The sequence below is a fragment of the Cherax quadricarinatus genome, chromosome 74 (assembly GCF_038502225.1).
Source record: "Cherax quadricarinatus isolate ZL_2023a chromosome 74, ASM3850222v1, whole genome shotgun sequence".
Lineage (NCBI taxonomy): Eukaryota > Metazoa > Arthropoda > Malacostraca > Decapoda > Parastacidae > Cherax > Cherax quadricarinatus.
In genome coordinates, this window is record NC_091365.1 from 6,817,378 (window position 1) to 6,834,775 (window position 17,398).

The following is a 17,398-nucleotide window of genomic DNA, read 5'->3' on the forward strand; positions in this document are numbered from 1 at the left end:
ACAAAAAATACATTTTATAGAGAATAACTATAGTTTTACATACAGAAAACAATGAGAAATAAATATAAAGGACTAATGAAATGGATAAACGAACATTTAATATCACCTTTACCTTTATTGAAGATTCTTGTTGGCGTATGGAAGACCCGAGAAGGGGAGAGGGAGGATGAGAGGTTATTGGTTGGAAGGGAAATCCTCCTCCAGGAGAACTTTAGGTATCAAGTCGCCTATCCAGAGTTACTTCCCTTCTTTGTCTTTTACTGGCACTGGACCCCTGTCGCACAAAAAAATCTGTCCAGGTCTGTTTCTGACGTCTCTAAGATTTGCCTAAAATGTGACAAGACATTGTCACTGAACATGTTCCAAACACAGCTTGCAACAGCTTTGTTAGGGTGATATTTCTCCACAAAACTTTGCAACCCATTCCACTTTGCACACATGTCCTGAATCACTGAAGAAGGCACATTCTCCCCTCTCTCTTCCTCCTCCTCTGAAGCAATTTCCTCAGAGGTGATCTGTTGCTGTTCCAGTTGAAGGTGTAGCTCTTCAGTGGTTAGCTCTTCCCTGTGGTCGTCCACCAACTCTTCCACATCCTGGCCACTCACATCCAACCCTACGGACTTCCCCAAAGTCCCATGGTGGCTTATTTAGAAGTCGCACTCAATAAACAAGCACAAAAAACATTGGATATTACGAAATGTTTCGGATGAATGCTCAGGGTAATGCTCACTCAATGAGAAACAAAGCCAGACTGACTCGAAACGTGTGGGATGCTTTGTGTTGGCGCTGGCAGGCAGACACGTTCGGTACAGCAGACCAACGAAAACTGGGACGAAATTTTGACGAAAAAATTGTTGAAAACCAAATTCGACAAAAACCAGGGCAAATGAAAATCGTAGTTCCACTGTAATGGTTCTTAGGTAATAATTTGCAAATGTCTAATTTGACTGGGTTCAAGCCTTTAGTGCTGTTAATTTTAAGAATGCAATTTCTGAGCAACTTCAAACTTAAGATGTTGATGCTTTTGAGTATTGGTCTCTGTGCAAAACTAGGAAGTGCCTCTTCTGATTAGCTTGAAACATTTTAAGCTGGTGTATCATAGGGCAAGGGATTGGGCTATGTATGTACCTATTTGTTGCTTTATTGAAGAAATTGGGATAACACATTCCATGTGATAACTTGTGAAAGCCTCTTCTGATATGCTTTAAATCCTCATCACTTATATTTAACTGTACATATTAGAAAGATGTCCACAATTTGTATTTCCTGCCTTGGAGCTGGATTTCATAAAAAAAAAAAAAAAATTCCCCACTAATGAGATCAAATAGAGGGATGGAGGGTTGGGGGGGTAAATTTGATCTAAGGAATGAGACAAGAGGTCCAGTCAACTGATCAAGAGCCTCTTTGCTATAGTTTAGAAGCCCTCTTGAAAGTGAAGAAAGATCATGATCTCCACTATGAATAAATAATCATATTTAAAATGCTCTTTGGATTACATTTTTTCTGTGAACTATATGAACATTATTCTCAGTAGTGCTTCAGATTTTTGTCACACATTCCATGTGATCATAATTATAATGCACTAAAATATTTTGGGACATTTGAGCAAGTATCTTCATTATTTAAATATGCACCTTTAATTTAAATGGATGAAAGGAAGTAAATAAATAAAACAAGAGATTAAATTAATTTAATCTTCAGATGTAATTACAATAAAAAAAATATTATTACAAAGTAATGGTAAATTATCAACCTACATTTCTATTAAAATAATGCATAAATTATTCAAAAATGCTATAACTTAAAGTACACACTGGAATGTTGGCCATTCAACATAATAGTGTGTGAAAGCCAGTAAACATTATTCATGTCTGCTTCTCAACACAGGACGTTCTGAGATCAGTCAGTACACAAGTGAGAGTAATTAATGCAAGCTGGTAATATAGGACACACAACAGGTTTTTATAGAACAGTATCACCCTGTGCTTCTAAAGCACTTATATAGGGTGATAACACCACAGTGGAATGAAAATTGCTTAAATTTTCATAACATGTATTCACAAAAATGTGTTAAACCCATAAGGGTTACACAATGTCATAAAATTTGTATGAAAATATACTAATGCATTTTAAAATATAAACTGAAAACCATGTGGTGTATATTGTTCACAATTCTGAAATCATTTACAATAAAGTAAATGTACAAGGCTGTACAGAATACTTATTACTGTCATTTCACATAACTGATATAACAAAAATTCTGAACACTTCTACGTAAAAAATTTACACTTTCCCATTTTCTTTAGCCTTACAAAAATTGGTTTGTCATTTACATTAATTAACCATGCTTAATCACTTAAACTGGTGTAAGACTCTAATTATATTTTGTAACTGTTTTGTATAAAGACCAGAAAAAAAATTGCATATATGTTATGCATGTGTATGTGATTACTTGTGTGTTATTAGAGGCATAGGGTTACTTAATATGCTCATGGTGTCCCATTTTCTTTTTCTTGTTCATAATTTTAAACTTTGTGTGTAACATGCAGCCTTCTGGAGCTCATGACATTCACCAACTGCTCTGTAAATACTGTACTCTCTACCTCCTTTAAGGGAATTGATTATGCCTTTTTTTTCATCTCCAAGATACATTTTGAAATTTCAGTCTTTCTTCAGAGCTCATATATTATAATCCTGGAATTAATTTTCTTGTGTGTCTGTCTAGTTTTTCTAGTTTTCTGGTAGAACAATATTATGGATCAGAAGAGAATGCACTAACTGCTACAACCACTGGAAATGTTAAAAAAAATTATATATTATAAGCTGAAGATGGGACACCATGAGTATAGTTTTGCTCCTGTAGCTACAAAATAGGTATAGTAATCACAAACAGGTGGACCTATGAAAACAAAATCTATATCATATAGCAGCTGTGATCAATACCATAATTAATGGATTGCATATGCTGTAAATACTTTAAATGCTTTTTCCATATTGTCAGTAATATGGTTATTATTTTTGTCTTTTACCACACTGGCAGTTTTCCATCATGGTAGTGTGACCCAAAGAAGGAAACATTATTATATTCCCCCCTCCCCCCCCCCCCAAAAAAAAAAAAATACTATAACTGTGTGGGTCACATCTGAATATATTAATAGACCACTGCAGTAGTTTATTGGCCTATGCTTGACAGGTCCAATGCACACCAAACCACACCCACTCATAAACCCAACCCACTCACAGTACTTTTAAAACCAACCAATGATGTTATTTGAGAGTTTATTGCACTTGTCAGCACTGGTTATGTAGTGGAGAAGTATTCACATCAAATCAAATCAAAGGCAGGTTCATATGATAAAGAAGCTAGAGTTAGTGTATTAAGTTAGCTTCAATTACAAATTCAGAGTGTATGTGCAATGAAAGTCCCATTCTTGTTGGGTACTGAAAGCACTTGGCTTATAAAGATCCTTTTATCCAAGGGTGTTGTGTCCAAGCTATCACCTATCCAGTTAGTGGCCTGTGTAAAAGTACTTTAACGAATGGTACAGTATGAACATCCAAAGTATAAAAGTATCTTGAAGTTAGCTTAAAAGTTACCTAAAGTTGCATATATAACTTTTAATTATGTACAGTGATCCCCTGCTTAATGACTGTTTGGAAAACGTAATCTCACATAACCAAAATACCTAGGACCATTTCCTGTTTAATGACCATCTCCTGATCATTTACCAGCCAAATTCCAGGCTGCAGGCCATCACTACCCTCACTCGGTCCCATGATTAATGACTGCTTCCTTGTACAATGACCAGATAATTTTTATAAATACATAGTTTATCATCTTACAGGTTTCCCCCTCCTCCCTCTGTGGGGAAGGGAGGGAGCACCTGCAAACAGTGGCTATGAGTGAGATGTGTGTGCCCAATTCTCAATAGATAGTCATCTCAAAGTGATGATTCTTGTTGAAAGGGAGGATGGCCAAGCACCCACATCTTGCCAAGCCCTGTATATTGTAACTTGCTTCTTATCTGTAATAATAAAATAATGCTAAACACTAAACCTGTAAGGTTATACAGCTTCTTGTCTGTAGGGCTCACTGGGCCTGCCACTTCCAGAGGACATATCATTTTATATGGCTCATGAAATCACTGCGAGACAGAAGTCTGCTATAGAGAGAGAGCGTAATGGCAGCCTTCACTTTAGCATCTACCCTTGTATTTTCAAGGACACCAACATTGCCTGGGCACTGACAGGACTCCACATCCTTGTGCCATGCATGGAGACGAGCTTATCACTCTTGGATCTTCTGCACTACATGGTAGACAAACATACTGGACAAGGGCAAAAAGAGCACACTGGGAAAATGAGTAGAGTGCATCGAGATTTAACTAAGCCAGCTAACAGGACAAAAACATCAAGGATTGCATGGATCTCTGCAATAAAGACTTGCTTAGTAATAGCACAATGAGAGTCCTCACCAGTGATCAAAAAACCAACAACACCCCTCACTCTTTAACCTGTCAGTAAAAACCTTTATTGTTGAAGCATGAACAAAATAATGCCGTAACAACATGACCCAAGCTTGGCACTTAGGGCTTTCTATCCACTGCCTACATAGATGTACCTCAGGTACCATTCAAGGAAAGCAGCAAAAGAAGTCATCCTCTCTGACAGCAGACACATCACTGTCACAATCCAAGAGAGCAGCTTGAATCTAAACACCAAATGGCAAAGAAGTCTTACACACCAAAGGGATCTTCTCGATATTCTCTGAAGATCAAAGCACAAGCTGGGTTGCCAGGTACATGCCAAACCCAAAACAATTAGCAAAGATCCAGCCTCTCATGGCAGAGATCCAGGAAAAGCTCACCAGACTTAACATGGAAACTCTTGACAGAAAAGTATGGAATGCACCTATGCAAAGCCATATCCATAGGTTATGAACAGGATTTAACTAGAGCAGAAGGGAAGAGCTGGCCAAGTAGAACTGGTAGCCATAATCTAGCCTGGAATGCCATGAGGCTGCATATAGGAGGAGCATGGTCTGCCAATCTGCCCCTAACAGGGGCTGTTCACTAATAGAACATAATTTAAACATCATGATTTAAAAGTAAAATTTTAATTTTAAGAGCAAATACTTTTGATATTTTTCAAGTCTGTGACAAATATTAAAGCCTATTCATAAACAAAATGATGAATTATGCTTGACTAAGACTACTTAGATAATTTCACTTAGCTAAGTTATTGGAAACTGTGTAGATGGTAGAATCAGTGATGGCATTTACTGATATATCTATTTTATTAGCTGAATTTAAGTTCTGTAGGTGGGAAGTACAGAGCCTGGACTCTGAAGGATGAGTAGTTAATCTGCACTACAGAGGGTTATTTTAATTGTGATGTCTTTACACTTCCGATAATATAGCCAGTGAATGAAAGATGGTGATTGTGTTTCCCTCTTTGAGTTGATCTGCCTTGGTAGAAAACAGCTAATGTAAAAAAAAATAAATCATCTGAAAAAATCAAAAGATTGCAGTCTCTTGGGTAGTACAGAATGTCTTTGTTGCAGTTTTGAGCTTCATGCGCATTACTATGTGACCAGTACAGCATCCTTCCATATGGAGTGATTCCTTATTTCTAATACAGTATAAAATACTGTACTAGGGTTATGAACTAGCATTTATATAAATATACAGTATGTATCATTATTTGCCTTTAAATAGTATTAATAAATCTATTTACCTAGCTTAAATTCATAATAAAGTTTGAGTTTAATTATCAACACTGAATTATGAATGGATTGGGCATGAGTCTTCTTTGCCTTATTTATTAATGTTCTCAACAATTACTTACAAATAAGAAGCATATATTTCTTCATAGAACAATAACATACAATAACGTTTCATGCACACTTATAATCCTAAGAATTCTAGTTATCAGACACAGATATGATGCTACCGTATTTAAGGGCTTTGATGCCACAAGAATTCTTCATACTTTGTATGAGTGAATACACATAAATGTAAAATACCTGGTAATAATAACAACGGTAGCAGAGACTCCTTTTAATATGTTTCATCAAAAGCTTGGATAAAACCTGATGTTAAAAGGATTCTCTGCTATCAGTGCCTATTTTCACTTGTCAGCTTTTGTCAATGCCTGTGTAAAATACCTAATGTGTTGATAGGGGTTCAATCAGTTTCCACAATTTTGAAGTTTGCAAGTAAATCAATAGTTTTTTCCATTACACTACTTAATTTGTAATCTTTCAGTGAACATCATAATTTCCTGTGAAATCACATACAAACTCTTCATAGACACATGTGGAACCCACTGGTGTCAGGACTAGAGAACCATCTGCTTAACCTAAGTAAGCACCCTTAATGGCCAACTTGGTATGGTACTTCCTATTATTTATACTAGCATGAACCATACCACACTATGCCTACAATATTCAGCCAATACAGGGTACCCCTTTCTTCCTTTGTCATGCCAGGTCAGATTCCCAAAGGATCTATATGAACCTGTCTGGAGTGAATCAGATAGTAACTCGGCTATTTGCAGCAGAGAAGTTTTGTGCTGTTGCCATTGCCTGATACATACATTGTTTATTGCAGTGTCTTGAGACAAACCTAAAAAATGTAAGTGTCCCAACAGGAACTGCTGCTGATACAATCCCCAGAAATATGGCTCAAAGTAATTACCTATTTGCAATTATGTACAAACTTGTAGCTACAGCAGAACACAGCCTGTGGCATCCCATCTTCAGAAATCTATCATAAAGCTTTCTAAACAAGATTCCATCAGTTGTAGAACTTACTTCCTTTTCTTGTAACCCTTTTAATTATTCTACTATTCTATTAGTGTCCATTCAGGACCTCTTCTTTGTTAATTTTTTAATAATGCTTCTAGTTCTCCATGAGCTATGTGTTAGAAAGCCTTCTCTATCAACTTTTCTTATCTTTTTATATTCTTACATGTGGTTATCATGTCATCTCTTTTCCTCCAGTCAGCCAAAGACAGCAAGTCTCAGCCTTTCTTTGTATTTTTTTGTTTTTAGTTTTGGAAGCTGTTTTGTAACTAGCCTTTGGACATTTTACTTATTCACATGTTTTGTTTAGGTGCAGACACCATACCACTTCTGCGTATTCCATTGCTACTCTAGTGTATGTGTGTGTCATTCATTTTAGGCAGAGTCAGTCAAGCAAACCAAACTACCCTAATAATAGATTCTTTAAAAATTGTGTGTTAACAGATATACAGTATTTTACTTAGGTAATATATGTAAAACTTATTTTACAGCAAAATTAACTTAGTAACCTTAGCTTTCACTGCTTAAGTTTAATCCTGCCAAATTTATCTTAGGTCAGCCTAAATTTAGTTAAAATTATTTATCAATGAAATAAGATTATTTTCTTAAGATGTGACTGATTTTAGTGGAGCTATTTCAACACTTTAGACTTGGCTTGTGTGGCACAATGATGGTTGCATTATAAACCAGAATTGTTTTGCTTCTAAAGTATGTTTGCATGTGCAAATCAGCATGTGTACATGTATGCATGTACTGTGTATATATCTATGTGCATGTTTGTGCATATATGTGTGTATTGTAGGTAGTAGGTTAGTAGATAGCAACCACCCAGGGGGGTACTACCGTCCTGCCAAGTGAGTGTAAAACGAAAGCCTGTAATTGTTTTACATGATGGTAGGATTGCTGGTGTCCATTTTTCTGTCTCATGAACATGCAAGGTTTCAGGTACGTCTTGCTACTTCTACTTACACTTAAGTCACACTACACATGTACAAGCATATATATACACACCCCTCTGGGTTATCTTCTATTTTCTTACTAGTTCTTGTTCTTGTTTATTTCCTCTTATCTCCATGGGGAAGTGGAACAGAATTCTTCATCCGTAAGCTATGCGTGTTGTAAGAAACGACCAAAATGCCAGGAGCAAGGGGTTAGTAACCCCTTCTCCTGTATAAATTACTAAATCTAAAAAGAGAAACTTTCGTTTTTCTTTTTGGGTCACCCCGCCTTGGTGGGATACGGCTGGTTTGTTGAAAAAAAAAAGTGTGTATATATCTATGTGCATGTTTGTGTATTCACGTGCATGTGTGTATATATCTATGTGCATGTAGAAAGATGTATATATGCATTCATGCATTGTATATATGTAAATGCATGCATGTAAGTTGTAATTTTTAATATACACTATTTAAAAATGTTAACTTGTACTAATATTGAAGAAATTTTTAAAAATTATTTTAATCCATATGAAGATTTCTAAACTTATTTTTTTATGAAAATCCAGCTATTTTGACCACTCTGGCTAAAACACTAGACATACACACACTACATAATAAAGCTAAAAAAGCCATGTTAAATTTATTTAAATTCTTTAAGACTATCAGTATTAATGCTCTTATTTTCCTCTTTTCAAGAAATGGAACTATTTTTCTGCAACAAATTAGAAAAGAATTTTTTCCTAAAATTCTGGAGTTAGCACAACCTAAATGGCTCAAGGCCTTATCCAACATCAAAGGATATAGATTATAGTGTTCTTCACATGCTTGAATGCATCTACAGTATTCATATGTATCACTTTCTGTTTTTAACTGTTATGTATTTTATAAAAGTTATACTCAGTTACTTTCAATGATACATTTCATATTAGCTAACTTACTAGTGATAATATTTTAAATTATGGTTAAAAATTAATAATGCTACATTACCAGACACCACACACATATTTACACAAAATTATATTCATAGTCTGACAAGATTTTTCAAATACCTTCAGAAATTAATTATTTATCTACAGCAATTTATATCCTACTTAAGTCTGTATTTTGATACAACTTTTATAAAATAAATGTTTCTAGAAAAGGTCAACATAAACTTAGATATCACAGAAATGAGATATACTGGCTACACACATACATACTGGAGACAATATGTAAATGTACCAGACAATCCTACAGCCTTGATGAGTCAATACAAACCATGTTTAGTATAGCACAATATATGCTACTGGGAAGAACGGCATCAATGACAATAATCAAGGCTTAACTAAAATATGAGAAGTTCTTTTCAATATCTTAAAATTAGTTTTCAAGCCACCATTTGTAATATTCATATAAAAATTTGAAGCTTCTAGTTCATACAAATGTGGCATAAAACTGGTAACTATCAACAGAACTAAGGACAATTCAATTCAAGCATTCTTTACAGCCTACTACATACACTAACATACTTTCAGCACCTATTCAGACTTATAAAATTTACACCAGTAGTGTCATAACAATGCTCATAGTTATCTAAAGTCACTGCTTTAGTTATACACCTACCATCCAACTTACGACCTGCTCGACTTACGACCACTCGACTTACGACCGTGTTTTCTTTGCCAAATTTCTGGGAAATAAACAACTATGTGTGTTGTACACAGTGTTTATCCTAAACCTTACAGTATAAAATACAGTACTAACAGCATAAAAAGTAAAGTAAAACATGAAATACCAAAATAAAACAATAAAATAAAGTCATTTCAAAAATGTGATGTTGATATTCAGTAGTAAAGTTCGACTTACGTCCATTTCGACTTACGGCCAGTTTCTCGGAACCGAACTCGGTCATAAGTCGGATGGTAGGTGTATTTAACAATAAATATTTCAATATCATGAAAATTGTAAATACAAATTCTTTCTTACAAGGTTAACTCAGAAAATATGTTCGTATTGTAAAAGCTACCAACAACTTAGAATGTCACAATACTGACAAATGCCCCTATTTTTGGGAAATGGAATGATAGAGTGTTTGCATTTTCTAAAGCATCAGCCTCTGCCTAAATGGCACACAAACTATGAAAACACATCTTGAGAAAAAAAAAAAAAGAATATTTACTAAAATAAAAGCTAAAACATAATGAATATACAGCACTAATAATAATAATAATAATAATAATAAACTCTCAGAATGTTTTTAACAACAATTTCCATTCTATAATACCATAAAATGGAAATATCAAAATAAATTTTACCTCTTCAAATAAATAAATAATCTTACCATTTCTTACTTAAAAATCTGCTGCTGGCTGGGGTCATTTTCAAATTCTGAATATGCATCATTCAATTCCATAAATATGAGTTTAGCAAGAGACTCGTGTTCTGTCCCCGTACACTGGAAAGAGAGCAGCAGTTATACTTTCAACAGTAATATACTGTACGTGTATATGCACCATGTAACATACACCCCTAATCTTCCCTATTCATTATTTTGCTCTTTACTCTTGGTACTGTACTAGAATATTGATAAAATATTTTTCAAAATTTAAACAATGCAGTACACAAATATTTTTATTACAGTCACATAAAAGAACTAAATCCATATAGGTCACACAGCAGAGGGGTGCTGACATCAGGAAGAAGAGGTCTAAAGTAAGGCTTGTGTCCTAAAGAGGAAAAGTCGAAGTTGGTATTATAGGGAAGTACCGGTCAAGAAATCACAATTTGTCTGCTCGGAAGGTAGGGCTTTCCAAGAGGGCAGCACAGTGTTAAAAGAGAAGTCAGAAATGAATTCCATGTGACCTTCGAAAAAAAAAAAGAAATAATCAAAAGGTGTTGAACTGTCAGCAAGATTTAACAATTCTCACAGGCACACCGAGCATCTCTTCATGTGCAAATCTTGGGTGTGCAATACACAGTCACAGGAGTTCTGTTTGCCCATCTTATAACTATTATGTTTATCTTGAATATCTGAAAAATATTAAGAATAAAAGCTACTTACCTTGTCTGGATGTACTGCAAGACATGCTTTACGGTACATTTTTTTAACATCATTTGGCTGAACCAGGTGATGCATGCCACACTCATTCCACTTGCAGCCTTCCCAGATAATGGCATGAAGGGAGCACAACATTGCCCGTATATTTTTCTTCTTACCTTCAGTCCATTCCATTACCTGCAAAATATACAATTTTATATTTTTTTGGAAGAATTATACAATAAGGCAGAATATACTGTCCATTTGTTGTATCAGATCAATTTTATTATTTCCTATTTAAATTAATGCTGTTTGAAATCTGCAACATTTTTACTGATATATCAAAGAAAAAAATAATCTGTGAATAAAAAGCTCATAACTTTTAATTCAAATAACCCTATGTTTTCTAGTATGTACAGTAACACAGCAAAATCAGCCATTTCCATTTTCTCCAGTACCCCACCCACCCTAGCAGCAAACATTTAACCTTTCCCAGCCCTTCATCCCATCAAATTCCTATATCTTCTCCAGACAAAATACACCTACCATGAGGCCTGGTCATTGACTAGGCCACAGAGGTGTTGACCCTGGAACACTCTCCAGGTATACCACTCCTTACCTGCCACTCTGGAAATTCTATCCAGCACCCAGTAACACAACACACACTGTCAATTATTAGCAGTCCAGCCTCTTTCTAATTCTACTATATCTCAACAAGGAACCTCACGAATTCATGCACATTCACAAGGTTTCACTGAGGCAAATAAACTAAGAAAAATGAAGGAAAACCCAAACATAATAGCAGTTGTATAAATTAAAACAATGACAATGATAAAAGACATAAATAGGAGGAGACACACTACATAAAAGATGTGGGAAAAGTTACTCTTTTTCAAAGACTTAATATTAGGTATGAAACTTGCGAGTCACTGGTGGAGGCTCAATCCTTAATCCACTAATAACTCCCTCATAATCAAGAAATGAAGATGTTATAAAGAGTTGCAAGAATTAAATTGCCATGGACTTATGGAATATGTATGTAATGGAGACTGGAAAAAAAAAACAGTAGTGCCAAAGCAAAAAAAGTGGCTGTCTTTTACAACTTGACATATAATAGCAGAGTTCATCATAAAGGTAAAGATAAGATCAGCTCTGGAGGTCTATCAAAATAGGTGATCTCTGCAATCCATGCACTGTAATATTTGTATTAACTAACATATTGTCAGTACTTTCACCAGTGATTATATCAATTTCAGACTAGCAGGCTTGAATTTTGCCTTTGCCAGTAAATCCTAATAAAACTAAGTTGTTCAAATTGTACTGTGTGTGCACTTGCATGAATATGGGCCAGACAAGCCAGGCCTATGGCCGACTCCAGGAGTAGCAAAGACTCGAAACTCATCAAAGGTCTAAGGTAAAGGCTGTCTCCATGGAGAAGAGGTGACTGAAATGCCAGGAGCAAGGGACTTATAACCCCTTCTTAAGTATAAATTACTAAATTTAAGAAGGAAAACTTTCTTCTTTTAAGGTTACCCTGCCTCAGTGAGATATGGCTAGTATGTTGAAAAAAAAAATTTACTCTTGCTGCAATGTACATTCTTTTGTTATATAATTTACATAAATATTTTTTTCAACACATCAGCCATTTCCCACCAAGGCAGGGTGACATACATATATAATGTATGTAATTATATAAAATGGCAAAACAATTTCCAAAAATTAAATAAATTTTCTAATCCAGCTTTTGGAAGTTCCAAGTACCTGTGTTAGCAAACATACCTTAAGCTTCTCTGGATCCATACTTTTTGCTAATTCCACTTTCTTCATCTCAGCCATGGTACGAGGACCAGAGTCCTTCCCACTGCTGAAGCTGAACCCTTGAGAGCCAAGTAGGTCTCCAAAAGCATCTTCACCAACCCTGCCCTTTGGGGTACCCCCCACATTTTTACCTGGAACACAGGATATATTTTCTTAAAATAATTTTTTTTCTATTTTTTTAAAACTACAACAAATAAACGAAGCCAGATGTCGCCTTCAGTGACAACCCTGAAGGCACCGAGATATACAGCAGGAATGGCCACCTGACACAGAAGGCACAAAAGAACATGGGCATGTCATACAAGATACTCAGGAGGCATCACCATGGTGAACAGACTTAAAGAGTTGAAACAATTACAAGGGAAAACAGATTGAAGTTAAAAAACAAAATTGAGCTTAAGTGATATAAATTAGAACTAAAGTATAAGGAAAGAGTAGGATGAACAAGAGAAACTGCAATTTAGATAGTTAACCTAACTCCATTCACAAGTTCATACACAAATGTGACAAAGCCCATGTCAGAGCAATTAATCTTGATTTTCTCTTAACAGCAACTTCCACCGAGGATAAAGAGAACACATTCACCATCATTCATTCAGTAGCTGTCTTTCCAGAAATGTGCTAACATCACGATTCAGATTATCCTCCTGCAATATCCCCACTCCCTCCTTAAGAGTGCAGGTACATACTGATCTTCCTATCTCCAAGATTCAAGTCCAACTAACTGGTTTTTTCCTGAATACCTTCATAAAATTTACCTTGCTCACACACAAACATGATGTCCAATAAAAAAAACACTTGTTTCTATTCTCTCCTGTCTAATATGCTCATATAAGCCTGCTGTATGCTCAAGCCTGTTTTACCACCTCCCTCTAACCATTCCTGGGATGACCCCTACCCTCCTAGCTTCCACCACAGATTTATACACCCTTTTTGTCAACCTATCCTCTCCACATACCCAAACCACCTCAACAATCCTTGCTCAGCCCTGTGAATTATACCCTTGGTGACCCCACACTGCCTTTTAATTTGCATGCTCTGAATTTTCTGCATGTTATTCACACTGCACATCACTTTCAAACATGACATCTCCATGACGAAAACTTACCAGCAGCATCAAAATTAACACGTCCATAATTGGGCTGACTTGGAGATTTCATCTGGTGATGAGGAGTACCTGTTGGTGTTTTCCCTGCAGATGGTGGTTGCTGTGGTTGTGATGGCAGAGGTGGTTGCTGTGATTGCTGTGGTTGTGGTGGTTGCTGTGGCTGCTGTGGTCTAGCTGACTGTTGCCAACCACCTAGTTGTGCTCCCATCAAACCTATTGCAGAATAAAAGAGAGAATAACTTAAAATTTGCAAGTGACACCAATGCAATTAACTAGTTACCAGAATTTCATCTTTTCTTGTTTGGATATGCCAGAAGTCAGCCAACTACATAACAGGTTATTGCTTTCATTAGCACAAACAAGTAATAAGAATATTTGAGAGAGAAATTCATGAATAAGCACATTATTATTGTATTCACTGGGAAGCACTAAAAACCTTATGGGTCACATAATGCATGGAGAATGGAAGACGAATAGGCTATATCTTAGGAAGGGAAAGGTAGCTCCAACTGCTTGGATCAAGAGACATTCACCAGTTTCATGGCACTCCTCTTAAATGGATACACACACACACAGCACAATGATCACCTGGTGTCTGTCCCTGCCACATTCCAGCCATCTGTGGACGGTGCTGTGGTGAACCCATGACAGGGGTGCTACCACCCAAGGGTGTTCCACCTGCAGGAGTTCCACCCTTAGGTGTTGTAGGCTTAGATCCACCCCATCCACTTATACCTGCCAAATTCCCTATGAAAATACAAAAATACATTTAAAAGAAATTTTTTTCAGTGGGGTGTACTATATCTGTACAGTAGTCTCTCCTATTATTTTCATTATTTTTTCTGAGATGTATTAAGCTCAAAATAAAAATGGTTAATTGTTGTGAATGAAAACTAATATACCTGGCTCTCTTCAGGATGTTCAGGAGCTAAGTCCCAAAGAAGAAAGGCAAGTAATATAATATACACATGATTCAAAAGTATTATTGCAAATGTAAGTGGTATCCCCCCTAGGTAGTAGGTTGGTAGACAGCAAATGCCCAGGGAGGTACTACCGTCCTGCCAAGTGAGTGTAAAACGAAAGCCTGTAATTGTTTTACATGATGGTAGGATTGCTGGTGTCCTTTTTTCTGTCTCATGAACATGCAAGATTTCAGGTACGTCTTGCTACTTCTACTTACACTTAGGTCACACTACACATACATGTACAAGCACATATATACACACCCCTCTGGGTTTTCTTCTATTTTCTTTCTAGTTCTTATTCTTGTTTATTTCCTCTTATCTCCATGGGGAAGTGGAACAGAATTCTTCCTCAGTAAGCCATGCGTGTTGTAAGAGGCGACTAAAATGCCGGGAGCGAGGGACTAGTAACCTCTTCTCCTGTATATATTACTAAATGTAAAAGGAGAAACTTTCGTTTTTCCTTTTGGGCCACCCCGCCTCGGTGGGATACGGCCGGTGTGTTGAAAGAAAGAAAGAAAATGATTCAAAAGTATTATTGCAAATGTAAGTGGTATCCCCCCTAGGTAGTAGGTTGGTAGACAGCAAACGCCCAGGGAGGTACTACCGTCCTGCCAAGTGAGTGTAAAACGAAAGCCTGTAATTGTTTTACACAATGGTAGGATTGCTGGTGTCTTTTTTTTCTGTCTCATACACATGCAAGATTTCAGGTACGTCTTGCTACTTCTACTTACACTTAGGTCACACTACACATACATGTACAAGCATATATACACACACCCCTCTGAGTTTTCTTCTATTTTCTTTCTAGTTCTTGTTCTTGTTTATTTCCTCTCATCTCCATGGGGAAGTGGAACAGAATTCTTCCTCCATAAGCCATGCGTGTTGTAAGAGGCGACTAAAATGCCAGGAGCAAGGGCCTAGTAACCCCTTCTCCTGTATAAATTACTAAATTTAAAAAGAGAAACTTTTGTTTTTCTTTTTGTGCCACCCTGCCTTGGTGGGATACGGCCAGTTTGTTAAAAAAAAAAAAATGGTATCCCCTGTAGGTAGTAGGTTGGTAGACAGCAACCGCCCAGGGAAGTACTGCCGTCCTGCCAAGTGAGCGTAAAACGAAAGCCTGTAACTGTTTTACATGATGGTAGGATTGCTGGTGTCCTTTTTTCTGTCTCATAAACATGCAAGATTTCAGGTCTTGCTACTTCTACTTACACTTAGGTCACACTACACATACATGTACAAGCATATATATATACACACCCCTCTGGGCTTTCTTCTATTTTCTTTCTAGTTCTTGTTCCTGTTTATTTCCTCTTACCTCCATGGGGAAGTGGGACAGAATTCTTCATCCGTAAGCCATGCGTGTTGTAAGAGGCGACTAAAATGCCGGGAGCAAGGGGCTAGTAACCCCTTCTCCTGTATATATTACTAAATTTAAAAAGAGAAACTATCGTTTCTCCTTTTGGGCCACCCCGCCTCGGTAGGATACGACTGGTGTGTTGAAAGAAAAGAAGTGGTATCCCCTATAGGTAGTAGGCTGGTAGACAGCAACCGCCCAGGGAGGTACTGCCATCCTGCCAAGTGAGTGTAAAACAGAAACCTGTAATTGTTTTACATGATGGTAGAATTGCTGGTGTCTTTTTTCTGTTTCACAAACATGCAAGATTTCAGGTACGTATTGCTACTTCTACTTACACTTAGGTTACACTGCACATACATGTACAAGCATATATATATATACATACCCCTCTGGGTTTTCTTCTTTTTCTTTCTAGTTCTTGTTCTTGTTTATTTCCTCTTATCTCCATGGGGAACTGGAACAGAATTCTTCCTCCGTAAGCCATGCGTGTTGTAAGAGGCGACTAAAATGCCAGGAGCAAGGGGCTAGTAACCCTTTCTCCTGTATATATTACTAAATGTAAAAGGAGAAGCTTTCGTTTTTCCTTTTGGGCCACCCCGCCTCGGTGGGATATGGCCGGTGTGTTGAAAGAAAGAAAGAAAGAAGTGGTATCCCCATCCTGTTATCCTGATGAGCTATGTAATAAACACAAGTTATAAAATAATTGATGAAAAATACCTTATTCACCCTTATTTTCCTTCTCTATCATTCACTGCTTTTCTCATTTACTGCTTCCCTCATTCACTGCCTCCTTCCTTCATTCACTGCTTCCTTCTCTCATTTTTTGCCTTCCTTCATCAATCACTGTTATCCTCATTCATCACTGCATTTTGAGTATTATCTACCAATATTTTTGATGGAAGGAAAAGCTGATAGTGTTATTTCCTTGTGGCAACACATCCATTGAGGAAGATAGCTGGTAGTATTCACTGGTAGCAAAGATTGATGCATACATTACTCCCACTCACCAACACTCCATCACACTGTTGGTGACACATGTAATACATCACTCACCAACACCATCACAGTGACGGCAATGGGTGAGTCATTCAATACATGCACTTCACTTGGCAAAACTCCATCACACTGTACCACCTTTGAAGGTACATCTTTACTTTTTTAAGCTCTTCAAAGGGGGGATGTCTTCAATGTACCATACACCCTCCAGATATACAGGGGGAATAAAAAAATTCATGCTCTGACTCTTGGATGCACTTTTAAACAATATGGATGGAGATGGAGACATTAGCTGCCTCCCAATGGCAAAAGTTAAAGTATGAAGATAAAGATAGGTGGTATAACAAGCATTTTATTGAGACAACATTTTGCTCTGTGGGAACTTCATATGACTT

At 36.7% G+C, this 17,398-nt stretch overlaps 1 protein-coding gene across 3 annotated transcripts in view; it reads right to left on the bottom strand.

Moving 5' to 3' along the window:
- Nucleotides 1-1,675: 1,675 nt before the first annotated feature.
- aux (cyclin-G-associated kinase) overlaps nt 1,676-17,398 on the bottom strand; it is a 75,498-nt gene continuing 59,775 nt past the window's right edge. For 2 of the 3 annotated variants that reach the window (XM_070100745.1, XM_070100744.1), the window contains exons 20-24: nt 14,274-14,432; nt 13,686-13,898; nt 12,539-12,708; nt 10,784-10,957; nt 1,676-10,177 (exon numbers count right to left, since the gene is read on the bottom strand). In XM_070100745.1, the coding sequence (XP_069956846.1) occupies nt 10,070-10,177; nt 10,784-10,957; nt 12,539-12,708; nt 13,686-13,898; nt 14,274-14,432 (824 nt within the window). In that variant the 3' untranslated portion in view covers nt 1,676-10,069. The remainder of the gene's footprint in view (nt 10,178-10,783; nt 10,958-12,538; nt 12,709-13,685; nt 13,899-14,273; nt 14,433-17,398) is intronic. The other variant, XM_070100746.1, reaches the window with a different exon arrangement.